The sequence below is a fragment of the Trichechus manatus genome, unplaced genomic scaffold (assembly GCF_000243295.1).
Source record: "Trichechus manatus latirostris isolate Lorelei unplaced genomic scaffold, TriManLat1.0 scaffold00057, whole genome shotgun sequence".
In the NCBI taxonomy this organism is placed as follows: domain Eukaryota; kingdom Metazoa; phylum Chordata; class Mammalia; order Sirenia; family Trichechidae; genus Trichechus; species Trichechus manatus.
In genome coordinates, this window is record NW_004443993.1 from 7,557,282 (window position 1) to 7,571,498 (window position 14,217).

General features: G+C 38.3%; 1 protein-coding gene and 1 pseudogene across 1 annotated transcript in view; one reads left to right on the forward strand and one right to left on the reverse strand.

The window, feature by feature from the left end:
* Positions 1 to 14,217, forward strand: part of LOC105756398 (zinc finger protein 555-like) — a 376,219-nt pseudogene that overhangs the window by 296,984 nt on the left and 65,018 nt on the right.
* The window catches only part of LOC105756399 (zinc finger protein OZF-like), a 41,598-nt gene that overhangs the window by 7,436 nt on the left and 19,945 nt on the right, over positions 1 to 14,217 (reverse strand). The window contains exons 2-3 of the mRNA XM_023733255.1: positions 1,591 to 1,717; positions 500 to 650 (exon numbers count right to left, since the gene is read on the reverse strand). Of these exons, the coding sequence (XP_023589023.1) occupies positions 500 to 650; positions 1,591 to 1,717 (278 nt within the window). The remainder of the gene's footprint in view (positions 1 to 499; positions 651 to 1,590; positions 1,718 to 14,217) is intronic.

Below are 14,217 nucleotides of genomic sequence, written 5' to 3' on the forward strand. Positions count from 1 at the left end.
GAGTTGTCTCATGCTTCATAGGTTAAATTATCTAGTACAGATGCGACCATTCCTGACACAATGTTTCTAAAATATGCTTTCTGATGATTGTGTAGAAGTGAAATATGTTTCAAATACTCAGTATCTGACTCACATTTATAAAAATATTGTAAAAATTCTCTGAACACACAATTTCAGAGCTATCTACATGTGTATATTTAGATAGATACATCTCTCTATCTATCTGTGTTTGCATACAGTGAAACCTGTGAAAGGCAGAACTCAACAGGACTGCCTCATTATTCTGGGTGTCATAACTCTTCTACCTTTGGTGGTGCAGTCTTACATTCATAAGACTACTCTCCACTCATTTTAGTGTATATTTGAGTTCCTCTTCTCTGGCAGTTTTCCATCTGACACACGTTATAGCTTTCACAAGTTTTACTGTATATTGTTAATGTTATGATAACTGAAGACTGTCTCCTGAGGCACTGCTCTCTCTCATGTGAATGACACTCACCTCATATGTCTCCCCTGGTTTTTATGTTGATCTTCAATGCCATGCAATTTGCCGATTTCTCCTAACACAGATAACCAGGTATTTCTCTTCATGATTTTCTCTGTAATATGTTCACTAGATAATTTTTCTCCACTACTAAGGTCTTGAGAAACTGACGCGATGATTGAAGTTGAGGTTCACAATATGAAACAAAAAAGAAGGGAATTATTGGGAAGACCAAGACAGCTGTGAATAAAGAAGGACTTTGAGGATGTGGATGTCTGGCAATGGCCAGAAAGTAATTAGGAAATACATCCAAGGAGACACATGTAACATGAAAATGCACAATATACATGTAAGAGGAAAATGGGAAGGTCTTTCTCCATGAACACAGGTGTGGGAAGACTGAGGAAAATTAGAAAAGTAAGCTCAGGTATGTGTAAAGGTCACTTTTCTCAACCCCAAAGAGACCTTTTCTAACTGATTTATTCAAATCTAATTCCCTCCACACAGGGCTAGTCCTTCAACAGATTTTTGACTTGCTGCTGCTCCCCAACACGGTGGTTCTGTAAGAGTCCTATCTCTACTGTCCTCAGATCTTTCTCTTGGTTACCTGGGAGAACAAATGTGTGTAGCTGACATAGTGCTAATGGAGAAAGACAAATCCCGGGAAATGAGAGTGAAGAGCAGTGAACATTTCATTTATACTGAGAGAATACTTTGGTCTTCAGAGTCTCCTGAGATCAGAGGTTTGAGTTTATTTTCAGCAAAATAAGCATCTGAAACTTATAATAAACACATTAAAAGAATATACAAGGTCCCAAACCAAATCTCTCTGTGCTCAAGTGTCCTATGGAGCCAATTCTCACACTTACAATACTTAAAAGTGCCTCAAGACTTTTAACCACAAGAGAAATAAAAAGTCATTTTAGTAGTTTTGTATGTTTACGGGGAAGCCAGAATATGTAAGCTCCATAGAGGAAATGACCATGCCTGTATTATTTATCATTGTATTTCCATTCCTCAGCCCAAATGCTGGTGCAGTATGAAACATCTGTCCACTAAAGGAGAAAATTTAAAATTTTTTTTAAAAAAGATGATGCCATCCTTACCGACTGAGGCCAGGTTTCTCAAGGTTTCCATCATCACATCTCTGTAGAGTTTCCTCTGAGGAAGATCCAGCAAAGTCCACTCTTCCTGAGTAAAGTCCACAGCCACATCCTCAATGACAAGTGAGTCCTAAAACATCCCACACATTCTGGATCAGCAAGGTATCACATACTCTAATGTGTGCAAAAGGAAGGGTGAGGTTGACAGTCCTTGGAAACTGAGATTTCAAAGGGTTTTGACACAAGGTTTTATGTTCTAGCAAGGTCTACTGTAGGGATTAGCTATTGGCCTCTTCCTTCACTGTCTACACTGTCTTCTTCACTGACTGCATCTTGTCTCAAAAGACTTAACAATACTCCCAATATACTGACATTATCTCTCTACAATTTGATTGTGGCCAATTCCAGGGTTATTCCACTCTATATGTACATACTAAAACAGAGCACATAACAGTAATTAGAGAAAGACTCTACAAATGAAAGTATTATTTCTACATTTAGATCATCACTTCCTTGTGAAAAAACAATTTCACCTCTTTCAAAATGACCGATCAGAACACGCAACAAAACATGAAGCACAGGGTGAAAGCAGGATGATATTTACAACTGAAAAACACTTAAGGACTGGCAGTTTTTCCTTTTGCCCCTCACCAGGGGAGGCCCATGGATCTACACAAGAAAACTGGTAACACAAGGCCCTGACCTGATTGCGTTTTCTTGGAAACCCCAGTTGATCAGGAGGTGATAGGAGCACATGCAGAAAATATTCTTTCCAAGATTTATGAATCTCTATATGTTTCTCACCCATTTTTCAATAACTGAGTTCTGCTATCATGCTTTCTGTCCCTTACGTGGAAACAGACAAGGTATTGATAAATTAAAGCTCAATTGAGAGACAGGAAACAGAATTCAGAGTTCTCCATGATCATTAAACTTCCCACACCCAATGGTACTGTACAATTTTCAGTGACCGCTCCCCTCAACATACATCCAGAAACCCACAAAAACACTCTCTAATGTTAAAAGATAAAAAGCTCTATCTCTGAAAGAACCATCATGGCATGCCCTTGTGTTTGCTGACTGAGAAAAGGTTAAAATTCTCATTTCATAAATAAGTCAATCTTCTCAGTAAGTTAACTGAAGTACAGAGAATTGAGCTGTTACAATGTCGATGATTCTCAGGAAACAATGACTTACACATCATCCCTCTAGAGGTCCCACTCCAAAATTTTCTCACATTTGTAGCCCCTGGAATGCACACAAGCATGACTACCTGAACCCTAACCATTGGAATACCCTGGGCTGTAAGAGTGGTCTCTACGAAATATTCTTAATCCATTGGCTTTCCCATGTAGTGAGGAGAGAAAAGGTTACTACACTGCACTAATGATGCAAAATAGGGCTGAACAGCAGAGCACCTGTAGAATAGAAAGGCTCCTCTTGTCAAGGCAGGAGGTGAAGTAAGCTGCCTAAGTCATCTCTCACCACTCCTGGTATAACAGTGGCACAGGAAATGTCGACCCACAGCCAAAATTCAAGTCTCTTCCATTGCAGCGGGCCAGGTTACACAGATTAAAGCCATGAAAAAGTTTACTGAGCAACTATGATACGTGAAAGGTTTTGCAATCAGCTTCACACAGTAGCTCATTCAGATCTCATAATGACTCTTTTAAACAGGTATTACTTCAATAGCTGAGGAAAGTCAGAGACAATCACTTGCTCAGTGTCGCTCAGTTAGAAAGTTGCTGAGCCACAGTTAGAATGCAGGTCAAATTGTTTCTGAGGCCTAAATTGCTGAAAACTACATTTCTGTTCAGATTCAGTTTTGTTATTACTCTGGGTGTTATTCTCCTATAACACCATGGATGATCTAGAGCCCTGCTAGGTGCTAGGAAGAGGAGACAAATGAAACATTCCATTCAATTCAGACAACCTGGAGCTTCTCCTAATGGCAAAGTCCCGTGTCTCAGGCAAGACGGCTTTCCTTCAGGTCCTAACCTCTGACTTCCTCATTAAAATCCATTTAGGTAATACTGACTCAGAGCCTACTTCGTGTGCAAAACAGATACAGAACTGAATAAAACAGACATATCCAGATGCACATGGATCACAAATTCTTTGGCAATGGAAAATAAACAATAGAACATAATGTCAAATGACAATAAGTTCTAAGGAAAATGCAACACAGTAAGGCGATACTCAACACGAAGCACGAACATATTTATCTTTACTGAGTTATGCAAGGCAAAGCAAACTAAACATTTCAGAATATAACAGTGAAACCTGGCTTGGTATAGGAAAATTAAAATAAAAAAAAAACACTTTCTATTCTAAAAACTTGAAAGCAGATTGTGATAATTTTGCAAATACTCATATAGATCTCACATGCTCATCAACTTCAACATGTCTTAATGTAGAAGCACAAGAGTCAAAGGCCTCCACTGACCTTCATTCCCAGGAAAAACATACATTGTTTATTCCCAGAGAGGGAAAGGTCATTAGCAATAGACTAAATACATAAATCCGGGACACTAGAAAAATAAAAGCAACATAAATGAATAGTATAAAGTAAATAATATAAAAATAAAGACAATAGTAATTATATGAAACACAAATGAAATCTTCTAGTTTCTGGTCTATGAGTTCGGAAGTAGTTACTCCCGTCCTCGCAACAACAAAAAAAGGTGAACATACTGAACTCAGAGAATTGAGGTCATAAGGCAAACTGCTGCCTCCAATACTGGAGGGACAGATAGGCAGATACATAGACTACCACCAGAGCAGAAGCCCAAGAGCAGAAACCACAGCTAGAATCAGTACAGGAGTAGAGTAGCAAAACTTGAACTGTAACTGACAAATTGCTTGAAGGCTGTGTGGACAAGCTTAAGGGTTAAAAATGCCAGGGGAGTCAAATCTTAGAGATTCACACAGGTTTTTGAGTTTTACCTCTAGGAACCCTACTAGGTCTTGTGTGAAGATCAGAGAAAAATCACCTCGTACTTATAGTAGAGAGAAGAGGAAAAGTAGCGTTTTTAAAGTTACCTAGCACATTCTGTACTTAACAAGGCTTGCCATCAAGGGAAACTATTTTACCAGAGTCTGACTTTCAAAAGTGAAATACCCAACTCTAGACCCAACTAGGCCTCCTATCTCATCAAAGTAGGGGAGGAAATAAGGAGAGAAGAATATGTGAGTTCACTGCCCAGGGGCACAGGCTCACTAAAAGACTCACACCTCATCATTATACTACAGGATGCCACCCATCCCGAACCGTACCACCACAACAGTAGAATTCCTATATAGGAACAGGAAATTACAACTGAAAGAACTCCAAGTCTCACATTTTATTTAAGAAATGCCTAAGAAACCCACACACAACAAGGAAGACAAAAACGAAAACAGCAGGGAACATTTTGGCCTCTGACACCTATAGCAAACAGTAAACACAACTTAACTTCTAGCCAGATAGAGATAAAACCTCACACTAAAGGCCTATTTACCTCAGTTCTTTTCACTTAGTACATAACATCTAGCTTTCAACAAAAAAACTACAGGCATACTAAACGCAAAAAACACAGCTTGAAAAGACACAGCAAGCATTAGAACCAGTCTAGATATGGCAGAGATATATCAGACTGGAAATTCAAAACAACTATGATTAACACGTTGTTGTTAAGTGATGCTGAGTCCGTTCTGACTCTAGCGATCCTACGTAAAACAGAACAAAACGCTGCCCAGTCCTGCGTCATCCCGTGCCAACCTCACAATCGTTGCTGTTTCAACCCATTGTTGCAGCCACTGTGTCAATCCATCTCATTGAGGGTCTTCCTCTTTCTTGCTGACCCTCCACTTTACCAAGCATGCAGGGACTGGTCCATCCTGCTAACATGTTCAAAGTACATGAGATGAAGTCTTGCCATCCTCGCTTCCAAGGAGCATTCTAGGTGTACTTCTTCTAAGACAGATATTTTCTTTCTTCCGGCAGTTCATGGTATAGTGAATATTTTTCGCCAACACCATAATTCAAATGAATCAATTCTTCTTCTATCTTCCTTATTCACTGTCCAGCTTTTGTATGCATATAAAGCAGCTGAAAATATCATGGCTTGGGTCAGGCGCGCCTTTGTCCTCAAGTGACATCTTTGCTTTTTAACAGTTTAAAGAGATCTTTTACAGCAGAACTACCAGGCTAACAACTCTAGTAAATAAAGGAAATAACATGCAAGAACAAATGGGTAATGTTAGCAGAGACAGGGAAAAGGTAAGAAAGAATTCAAAGAAAATTCTGGAAATCAGAAACACTGTAAACAAAATGAAGAATGCCTTTAAGAAGTTCATCAAATAACTGGAAAAATCCAAAGAAAAAATCAAGTGGAATATATGTCAGTAAAAACTTCCAAACTGAAATACAAAGAGAAATAAGAATGAAACAGATGGAAGAGAATATCCAAAAGCTGTGGGAAAATAAAAAAAGGTGGACCATATGTGTATTGGTAATAATACCACAAAAGAAAGAAAATAGGAATGAACAAGAGAAATATTTGAAGTAATAATGGTAAACGATTTTAGAAAATTAATGGCAGACACCAAACAACAGAATCACTAAGTTCAAAGAACACTAAGCTGGATAAACACCAAAAAAAATCTGTATCTAGGCATATACCATTCACATTAAAGAAAATGAAAGAGAAAATACTGAAAGAAGCCAGAGGAGAAAAAGAAAACAACTTCCTAAAGAAGAGCACACTTAAGAATTACATCACACTGAAGAAATCATACAAGCAAGAAGAGACTGGAGTGAAATATTTAGTGTTGAGGGGAAAAAAAAAAGACTACCAACCTAGATTCTGCATCCAGAACAATTATCCTTCAAAAGTGAAGCAGAACAACGCTAGGAGCCCTAATACATGGCATAAATAGTATACAAAACATAACAATGCACAAACACCAGAAGAGAAATTAGATTACTGGGAGCTCCTAAAAATCAAACACGCTCATCAAAAGACTTCACCAAAATAGTCAAAAGAGAACCTATAGACTGCGAAAAAAATTTTGGCTACGACATATGCCATAAAGGTCTAATCTCTAAAATCTACAAAATACGGCAACATCTCAACAACAAAAAGACAAATAACCCAATTAAAAACAGGCAGAGGATATGAACAGATACTTCACCAAAGAAGACATTCAGGCGCTAACAGACCCATGAGGAAATGCTCAGGATCATTAGCCATTAGAGAAATGCAAATCAAAACTACCATGAGATACCATCTCACCCCAGCAAGGCTGGCACTAATCCAAAAAACACAAAATAATAAATAATGGAGAGGTTGTGGAGAGCCTGAACACTTACGCACTGCTGGTGGCAATGTAAAATGGCACAACCTCTTTGGAAAATAATCTGGCGCTTCCTTAAAAAGCTGGAAATAGAAATACCATACGATCCAGCAATCCCATCGGGGAGAAATAAGAGCCCTCACACGAATAGACATATGCACACCTATGTTCATTGCAGCACTGTTCACAATAGCAAAAACATGGAAACAACCTAGGTGCCCATTAACAGACCAATGGATAAACAAATTATGGTACATAGTCACAAATGGAATACTATGCCACCATAAAGAACAATGATGAATTCGCAAAATATCTCACAACATGGATGAATCTGGATGGCATTATGCTGAGTGAAATTAGTCTGTCACAGAAGGACAAATACTTATGAGACCACCATTAGAAGAATTATAGAAAAGGTTTAAACACAGAAACAAGCATTATTTGATGGTTATGACGGTGGGGAGGGAAGGGTAGGGGAAATCACTAACTAGATAGTAGTCAAGGATCAACTTCGGTGAAGACCAGGACAAAACACAATACAGGGAAAGTCAGCACTACTGGACCAAAGCAAAAGCTAAGAAGTTTCCTAGATACATCCAGTTGGAGGAAGTAGCTTGGACTGGAGCCTGGGAACTATAGTTTCGGGGGACTTCTAGGTCAACTGGCATAACAAAGTTTATTAAGAAAATGCTCTGCATCCCTCTTTGGTGAGTGACGTTTGGGATCTTAAAAACTTGCGAGTGGCCATCTAAGATGCATCATTCTCCATTTGGAGCAAAGGAGAATGAAGAAAACCAAAGATACAAGGAAAATATTAGCCCAAGACACTAAAGAACCACGTGGACCAGAGACTCCACCAGCCTGAGACCAGAAGAACGAGAGGGTGCCCAGCTACCACCAATGACGGCCCAAACAGGGAACACAATAGAGGGTCCGAGATGGAGCGGGAGAAAAGCATGCAGCAGAACACAAATTCACACAAAGACCAGACTTCATGGTCTGACAGAGACTGGAGGAACCCCCAAAACTATGGCCCTCACTCTGTAAACCCAGAACTGAAACCATTCCCGAAGCCCACTATTCAGACATACATTAGACAAGACTATAAAACAAAAAATAATACACTTGAGGAGTGTGTTCTCAGTTCAGTCAGATACACGAGACCAAACGGGCAGCTCATTTATGATCATTATTTATGATATACTGATTACATCAAGAGGACAAAGTGAAGGCAAGGGGTTTTTGTTTGGGTACATTTATTATAAATTTTTCAGCATGTATGTCAAAAACATTTATTAAATTTAGAAATGGACAGAAACATGCTCAATCTGAAAACAGGAAAATACAAAATATGTGCATCAAAGAAAATACATACTGAAAAGTTCAACACCTTCCCAATAAACGCAGATAAAAAACAAGGATACTCATTATTCCATTTCTATTCAACATTATCCTAAAGGTTGTGGACGGCACATATCAAAAAAAGAAAAAGAAAAAAATGCAAAGAAATAAAATGTTAAAAACGGTGAAAAAACTCCACCTCAATTCATTTTATAGGTTAAACAATTGTGTATGTACCCAAAAGATGGTACAGATGATTATAGGACTGAGAGATTTAAGTATTCAGATAACAAAATACTTATCAAAGTAAAGTTTATTTTAAATATTTCATTTACAGACACAAGCAATGAGTTGAGAAATTAATTTCAAAAAGGTAAACATGTAATTTTAGTAAAAATAAAAGGTACCAAAAAGGAGTATAACACAGAGAATAATGGTGCAATGGTTAACACTTGGCTGCTAAGTGAAAGGTCAGTAGGTTAACACTTGGCTGCTAACTGAAAGGTCAATAGTTCAGCTCTGTGGAAGAAAAGGCCTCGCGATCTGCTCCTGTAAAAACTGCAGCCTAGAAAACCCTGTGGGGCAGTTCTACTATGTCATACAGGGTCACTACGACTCAGAATTGACTCAATGGCACACAATGAAAAAATTACTAACATTATTAAATGACATCCAAAGGAACTGAAAAGATACAGCATGCTCTTAGAAAACTGTTTTCCACAAATATTAATATATCATTACTTTAATGACCTTCCATAACATTCTAACCAGTTTTATTGTTCATATAGGAAAACATAAGACATTCAAAAGCTGTGTAAGGGCAGAAACCTGTCAGAGAAGGAAAACTCAAATATTTTCCACTAAAACGAGAGAGGAAAGTGGTTTAAGACTGCACTCTGTCAAAGGTGGAAAACTTGCAAGACCCAGAAAAACAAGGCAGTCCGGTCGAGTTCCAGCTCTCAGATTTCATTGTATAATCTCTCACGCACACATATACACACACACTTCAAAAATGTATATGGAAGTGCAAATGTCCACAAATAGCCATGATGTTCTAAGGAAGAAGGCACGGGAGCTTGTCAAAATGTATGACATGAAATATTTTTATATGTTTATATACATATTTTAATTAAACTATAATATACTGAAGAGTATAGTGTTAGTATATCTGTTGCTGTTGAGTCAATTCCGACTCGTAGTGACCCTATAGGACAGAGTAGAACTGCCCAATACGGTTTCCAAGGAGCTGCTGGTGGATTTGAACTGTTGACCTATTGGTTAGCAGCTGAGCTCTTCACCACTGAGCCACCAGGGCCCCCAAAGAAACTAATGGAAAAAAATAAATAATTCTGGAAAAATACACAGCAAGCACTGCAGGGCAGAGACAGAAAGCACAGACACAAGTTTTACCTTCCACCAAACATTCAAACATAATTCACACAAGTTCTTTGCCACTACATAAAATGGATGTTCCCTCCAGTATCCAATCATATGTTAACCATTTCCTTTTACAGCATCGTCAGAGGTACATTTAACATATAACTTAGAGCAAAATGTGGAGAATAAACGGAATCCCAGAAAATGCTCTAATGAAACAGAAGGGGAAAAGGGTGGAAGACAAAAAAAGCTCAAAAAATAGAAAACAGTAACAAATAAGGTAGATATTAAAACTATATCAATAATCATCTTATCTAAATAAAAGAATTAAAACACAGACGTATTTGGTCTACAAGAAATCCACATTATATATAAAGACAGAAATATTAAAAGTAAAGGGATGGAGATAAATGGGACATAAATCAGCAAAGTCATTCCAAGCTCTGTCCACTAGGAAACACACACACACACACACACAGACACACAAAGCAGAAAATGTTAAACTTTGTAAGAAGTTTAGAACCAAAGGTTTACAGCAATTAAGCAAACACAGAGTCAAGAAAAAGGTAGACTTCAAAATGGTAGAAAAGTTTTGTAGAATTTTCTACTTGCCCATGCCTCAGCTGCTCCCTGGTTAGCCAGCAGCTTTATAATGGTGGAAGCCCACAGTTTCACAGTGGGCTAGAAAGAGCTAAAGGAAAACATGCACAAAGAACTAAAGGAAAACAGTGTATAGTAAATCCCTGGGTTACAAACCTTCGACTTACGTACAACTCGTACTTGAGAACAGACTGACATTCAGCCAATTATATTAAAAATTCTAGTTAAATACAATGGTTCATAATAACAAACACTAACACTACTTTGTGACTGTGGGGCTTCAGGAAGGAGAACGCTGTCCATTTTTAAAAATTTTTTTATTGTACTTTAGATGAAGGTTTACAGAATAGTTTCTCATAAACAGTTAGTACACATATTGTTTTAAGACATTGGTTAACAACCCCACGACATGTCAACACTCTCCCTTTGAGGGGCCTTTTGTTTTGGTGAAAATATACATAGCCAAAGTTACACCATTTCCGAAGTTTCTACATGTACAATTCAGTGACATCGATTACATTCTTCCAGCTGTGCTGTCAATTCTCACTATTGTTTTCCAAATTATGCCATCACCATTATCTTCAACTCACTGTCCCCTAGGCTTCCCATCAAACCTTCTGAGTTGCTGTTGTCAATTTGATCTCACATAATTCTGTTTTTGGACCTTAGATGGTTTGCAGAACAAGTAATTTCTCATTAAACAGTACACATATTGCCCTGTGACAATGGTTAACAACCCCATGACATGTCAACACTGTCCCTTCTCAACCTTGGGTTCCCTATCACCAGCTTTCCTGTCCGCTCCTCCCTTCCAGTCCTTGTCCCTGGACTGCTGTGCCTCAATCCTGTTTTATGAGGCTGTCCAACCCCCAGCTGAACGGTGAACTTTGGAAGGGGCTTCACCACTGAGCTAAAAGGGTGTCTGGGGGCCGTACTCTCGGGGTTTCTCCAGTCAGGCCAGTAAATCTGGTCCTTTTTTTCTGAGTTAGAATTCTGTTCTACATCCTTTTACAGCTCTGTCCAGATCCCTCTGTTGTGATCCCGGTCAGTGCAGTCAGTAGTGGTAGCTGGGCACCATCTAGCTGTACTTGAATCAGTCTGGTAGAGGCCCTGGTAGCTGTGGTCCATTAGTCCTTTGGACTAATCTTTTCCTTGTATCTTGTTCTCTTCATTCTCCCTTGCTCCCGAAGGGGTGAGACCAGTGGGGTATTTTAGATGTCTGCTCACAGGCTTTAAGACACCAGATGCTACTCACCAGGGTAGAATGTAGAACATTGCCTTTATAAACTGTTATGCCAACTGAGCTAGATGTTCCCCGAGACCATGGTCCCCACAGCCCTCCACCCAGCAATTCCGTCCCTCAGGGAGTTTGAAAGGGTCTAAGGAGCTTGCATGACCTTTCCTTGTACAAGTTGTGCTGGCTTCCCCAGTAATGTGTACTGTCTTACCCTTCACCAAAGTTACCACTTATCTATTTATTTCTCCCCCACCCCCCCACCCGTCGTAACCAACAGATTGTTTCTTTTTGTGTGTAAACTTTTACATGGTTATACAGTAGGGGTCTCATACGATATTTGTCCTTTTGTGATTGACTTATTTCACTCAGTATAATGTCCTGCAGTTTCATCCATGTTATAGGATGCTTCACAGATTCATCATTCTTTATCTTTGTATAATACCCCATTGTGTGTATGTACCATAGTTTGTCCATTCATCTGTTGATTGGTAGCTAGGTTGTTTCCATCTTTTTGCTATTGTGAACAGTGCTTTAATGAATATGGGTGTGCATATGTCTATTAATGTGATGGCTCTTATTTCTTTAGGATATATTCCTAGGAGTGGGAATGCATTTTGTAGTGTTTTTTTTTTGTGGTGCTGACGTTTTCTTTGTTCCTCTTACTCTCCTGTGCTGAGTTCCTTCGTTCGTGGAATTTTTTTCATTTCTTTTCATTTTGCAGGTTTTGTTTTTACTGAGACTTTTGTTTTTCTTCATTTTGATGAGTAGGTTAACTTTCTTTGTGGTTACCTTAAAATTTACCCTTATCTCCCTAGTTTTGAACCAGTCTATTATTACTTGGTATCGCTTGACTTCCTCTCCATTAGAAGGTTCTATACCTACACCATTTATTCCCTCTTTTAGTGTTCTGATGCTGCTGTCATTTACAGATTAACCTCTCTGGGCTGTCCACCATTTTAAGTCGGATCACGTTGCTGTTAACATTGTGTTGAGTGTATAAATTTGTATCTAGCTTAAACTGTTCTCTTATTTACCCTTGTAGCCATGCCTCCAAAGCGTAAATCCGATGCTAGTGCTGGTAATGCATCAAAAAAAGGAAAGTGATTATGACTCAAAATAAAGTGGAAATAATAAAGCAATCTGTATACCTACATACACACACATACAGATTGCCTCTCTCTCCAGTACAGTATATGTACTTACTTTTATTACTGTATTATCATTATTATACACTGTATTAGTATGTTTAAGATGTTACAGTGTAAAGAATTGTTTCTTAAGTGTTTTACATGCATACAAATGTAAAATACATACTATACGCTAAGGCAAACATTTGGCTGACAGTAAGTAAGAACTTTATGTACCTGTTCGAACTTACCTACAAATTCAACTTAAAGACAGACTTAGGAATGGACTTCATTAATAACCTGGGGACTGCTTGTACTCACAAAATGAGAGGAATCCCTGGGTGGCACAAAAGGTTAAGTGCTCAGCTACTAGCTGAAACGTTGGCGGTTTGAACCCACCCAGAGGCACCTCAGAAGAGAAGCTTGGGAATCTGCTTCCAAAAGGTCATAACCATGAAAACCGGATGAAGCAGCTCTACTACACACATGGGGTCAGCAACTAACAATAACAAGAAAATGAGAATATCAATAAAGAGATATGAATTATAAAAAGGAACCAAGTTTTGGAATTGAAAAGTACAATAACTAAAATGAAAAATTCACTAGAGGAGTTGAATAGCATAACTCAGTAGGTAAAGAATGAATCAACTTGGATATAGGACAATTGAAATTATTATTTGATGAACAGAAAGAAAAATGAAGAAAGGTGAACAGAAACAGATGGATTTACAGAACACCAGCAAGTAGACCGACACACAAATAATAGGTGTACCCAAAAGAGAAGGAGCAAAAAGAGTATTTGTAGAAATAGTGGCTGAAGTTGTCCCCTATTTTAAGAAAGACATGAATCTAAATATCCAAAAAGCTCAATGAACTCCAAGAAGGAATAACTCAAAGACATGCACACTGAGAGAAATCATGATTAAACTGTCGAAAACCAAAGTAAAGTGAGAATTTTGAAAACTGCAAAAGAAATGACACAAGGGATCCTCAACAAAATTAACAGATATTATAGATACCAGAAGGCAGAGGGATGACATTTTTAAAGTGCTGAAGGAAAAAAAATTCCTGTCCTTTACAAACGAGGGTGAAATTAAAACATACCTAGATAAACAAAAGCTGAGGGAGTTGGTTATCACTAGACTAGATTTGCCTTACAAGAAATGATAAAGGGAGCCCATTACGCTGAAATGAAGGAAAAAAAAAAAAAAAAAAAAAAAAAAAAAACACTAGACAGTAATGAGAAGCTGTATAAACAAAGATTTTCAAGAAAGGTATTTATACGTGAAAATATAAAAGCTAGATAACATAATTTATAAAGAAAATGTTCTACATTCTACTTTGGTGAGTACCATCTGGAGTCTTAAAAGCCTGTAAGCAGCCATCTATGATACTCCACTGGTCTCATCCCTTCCAGAGCAAGGGAAAATGAAGAAAACTAAAGACACAAGGGAAAGATTAGTCCAAAGGATGAACAGACCACAACTACTACGGCCTCCACCAGACTGAGTCCAGTACAACTAGATGATGCCCGGCTACCATCACTGATTGCTCTGACAGGGATTACAATAGAGGGTCCCGGAGAGCGCAGGAGAAAAATGTAGAAATTCT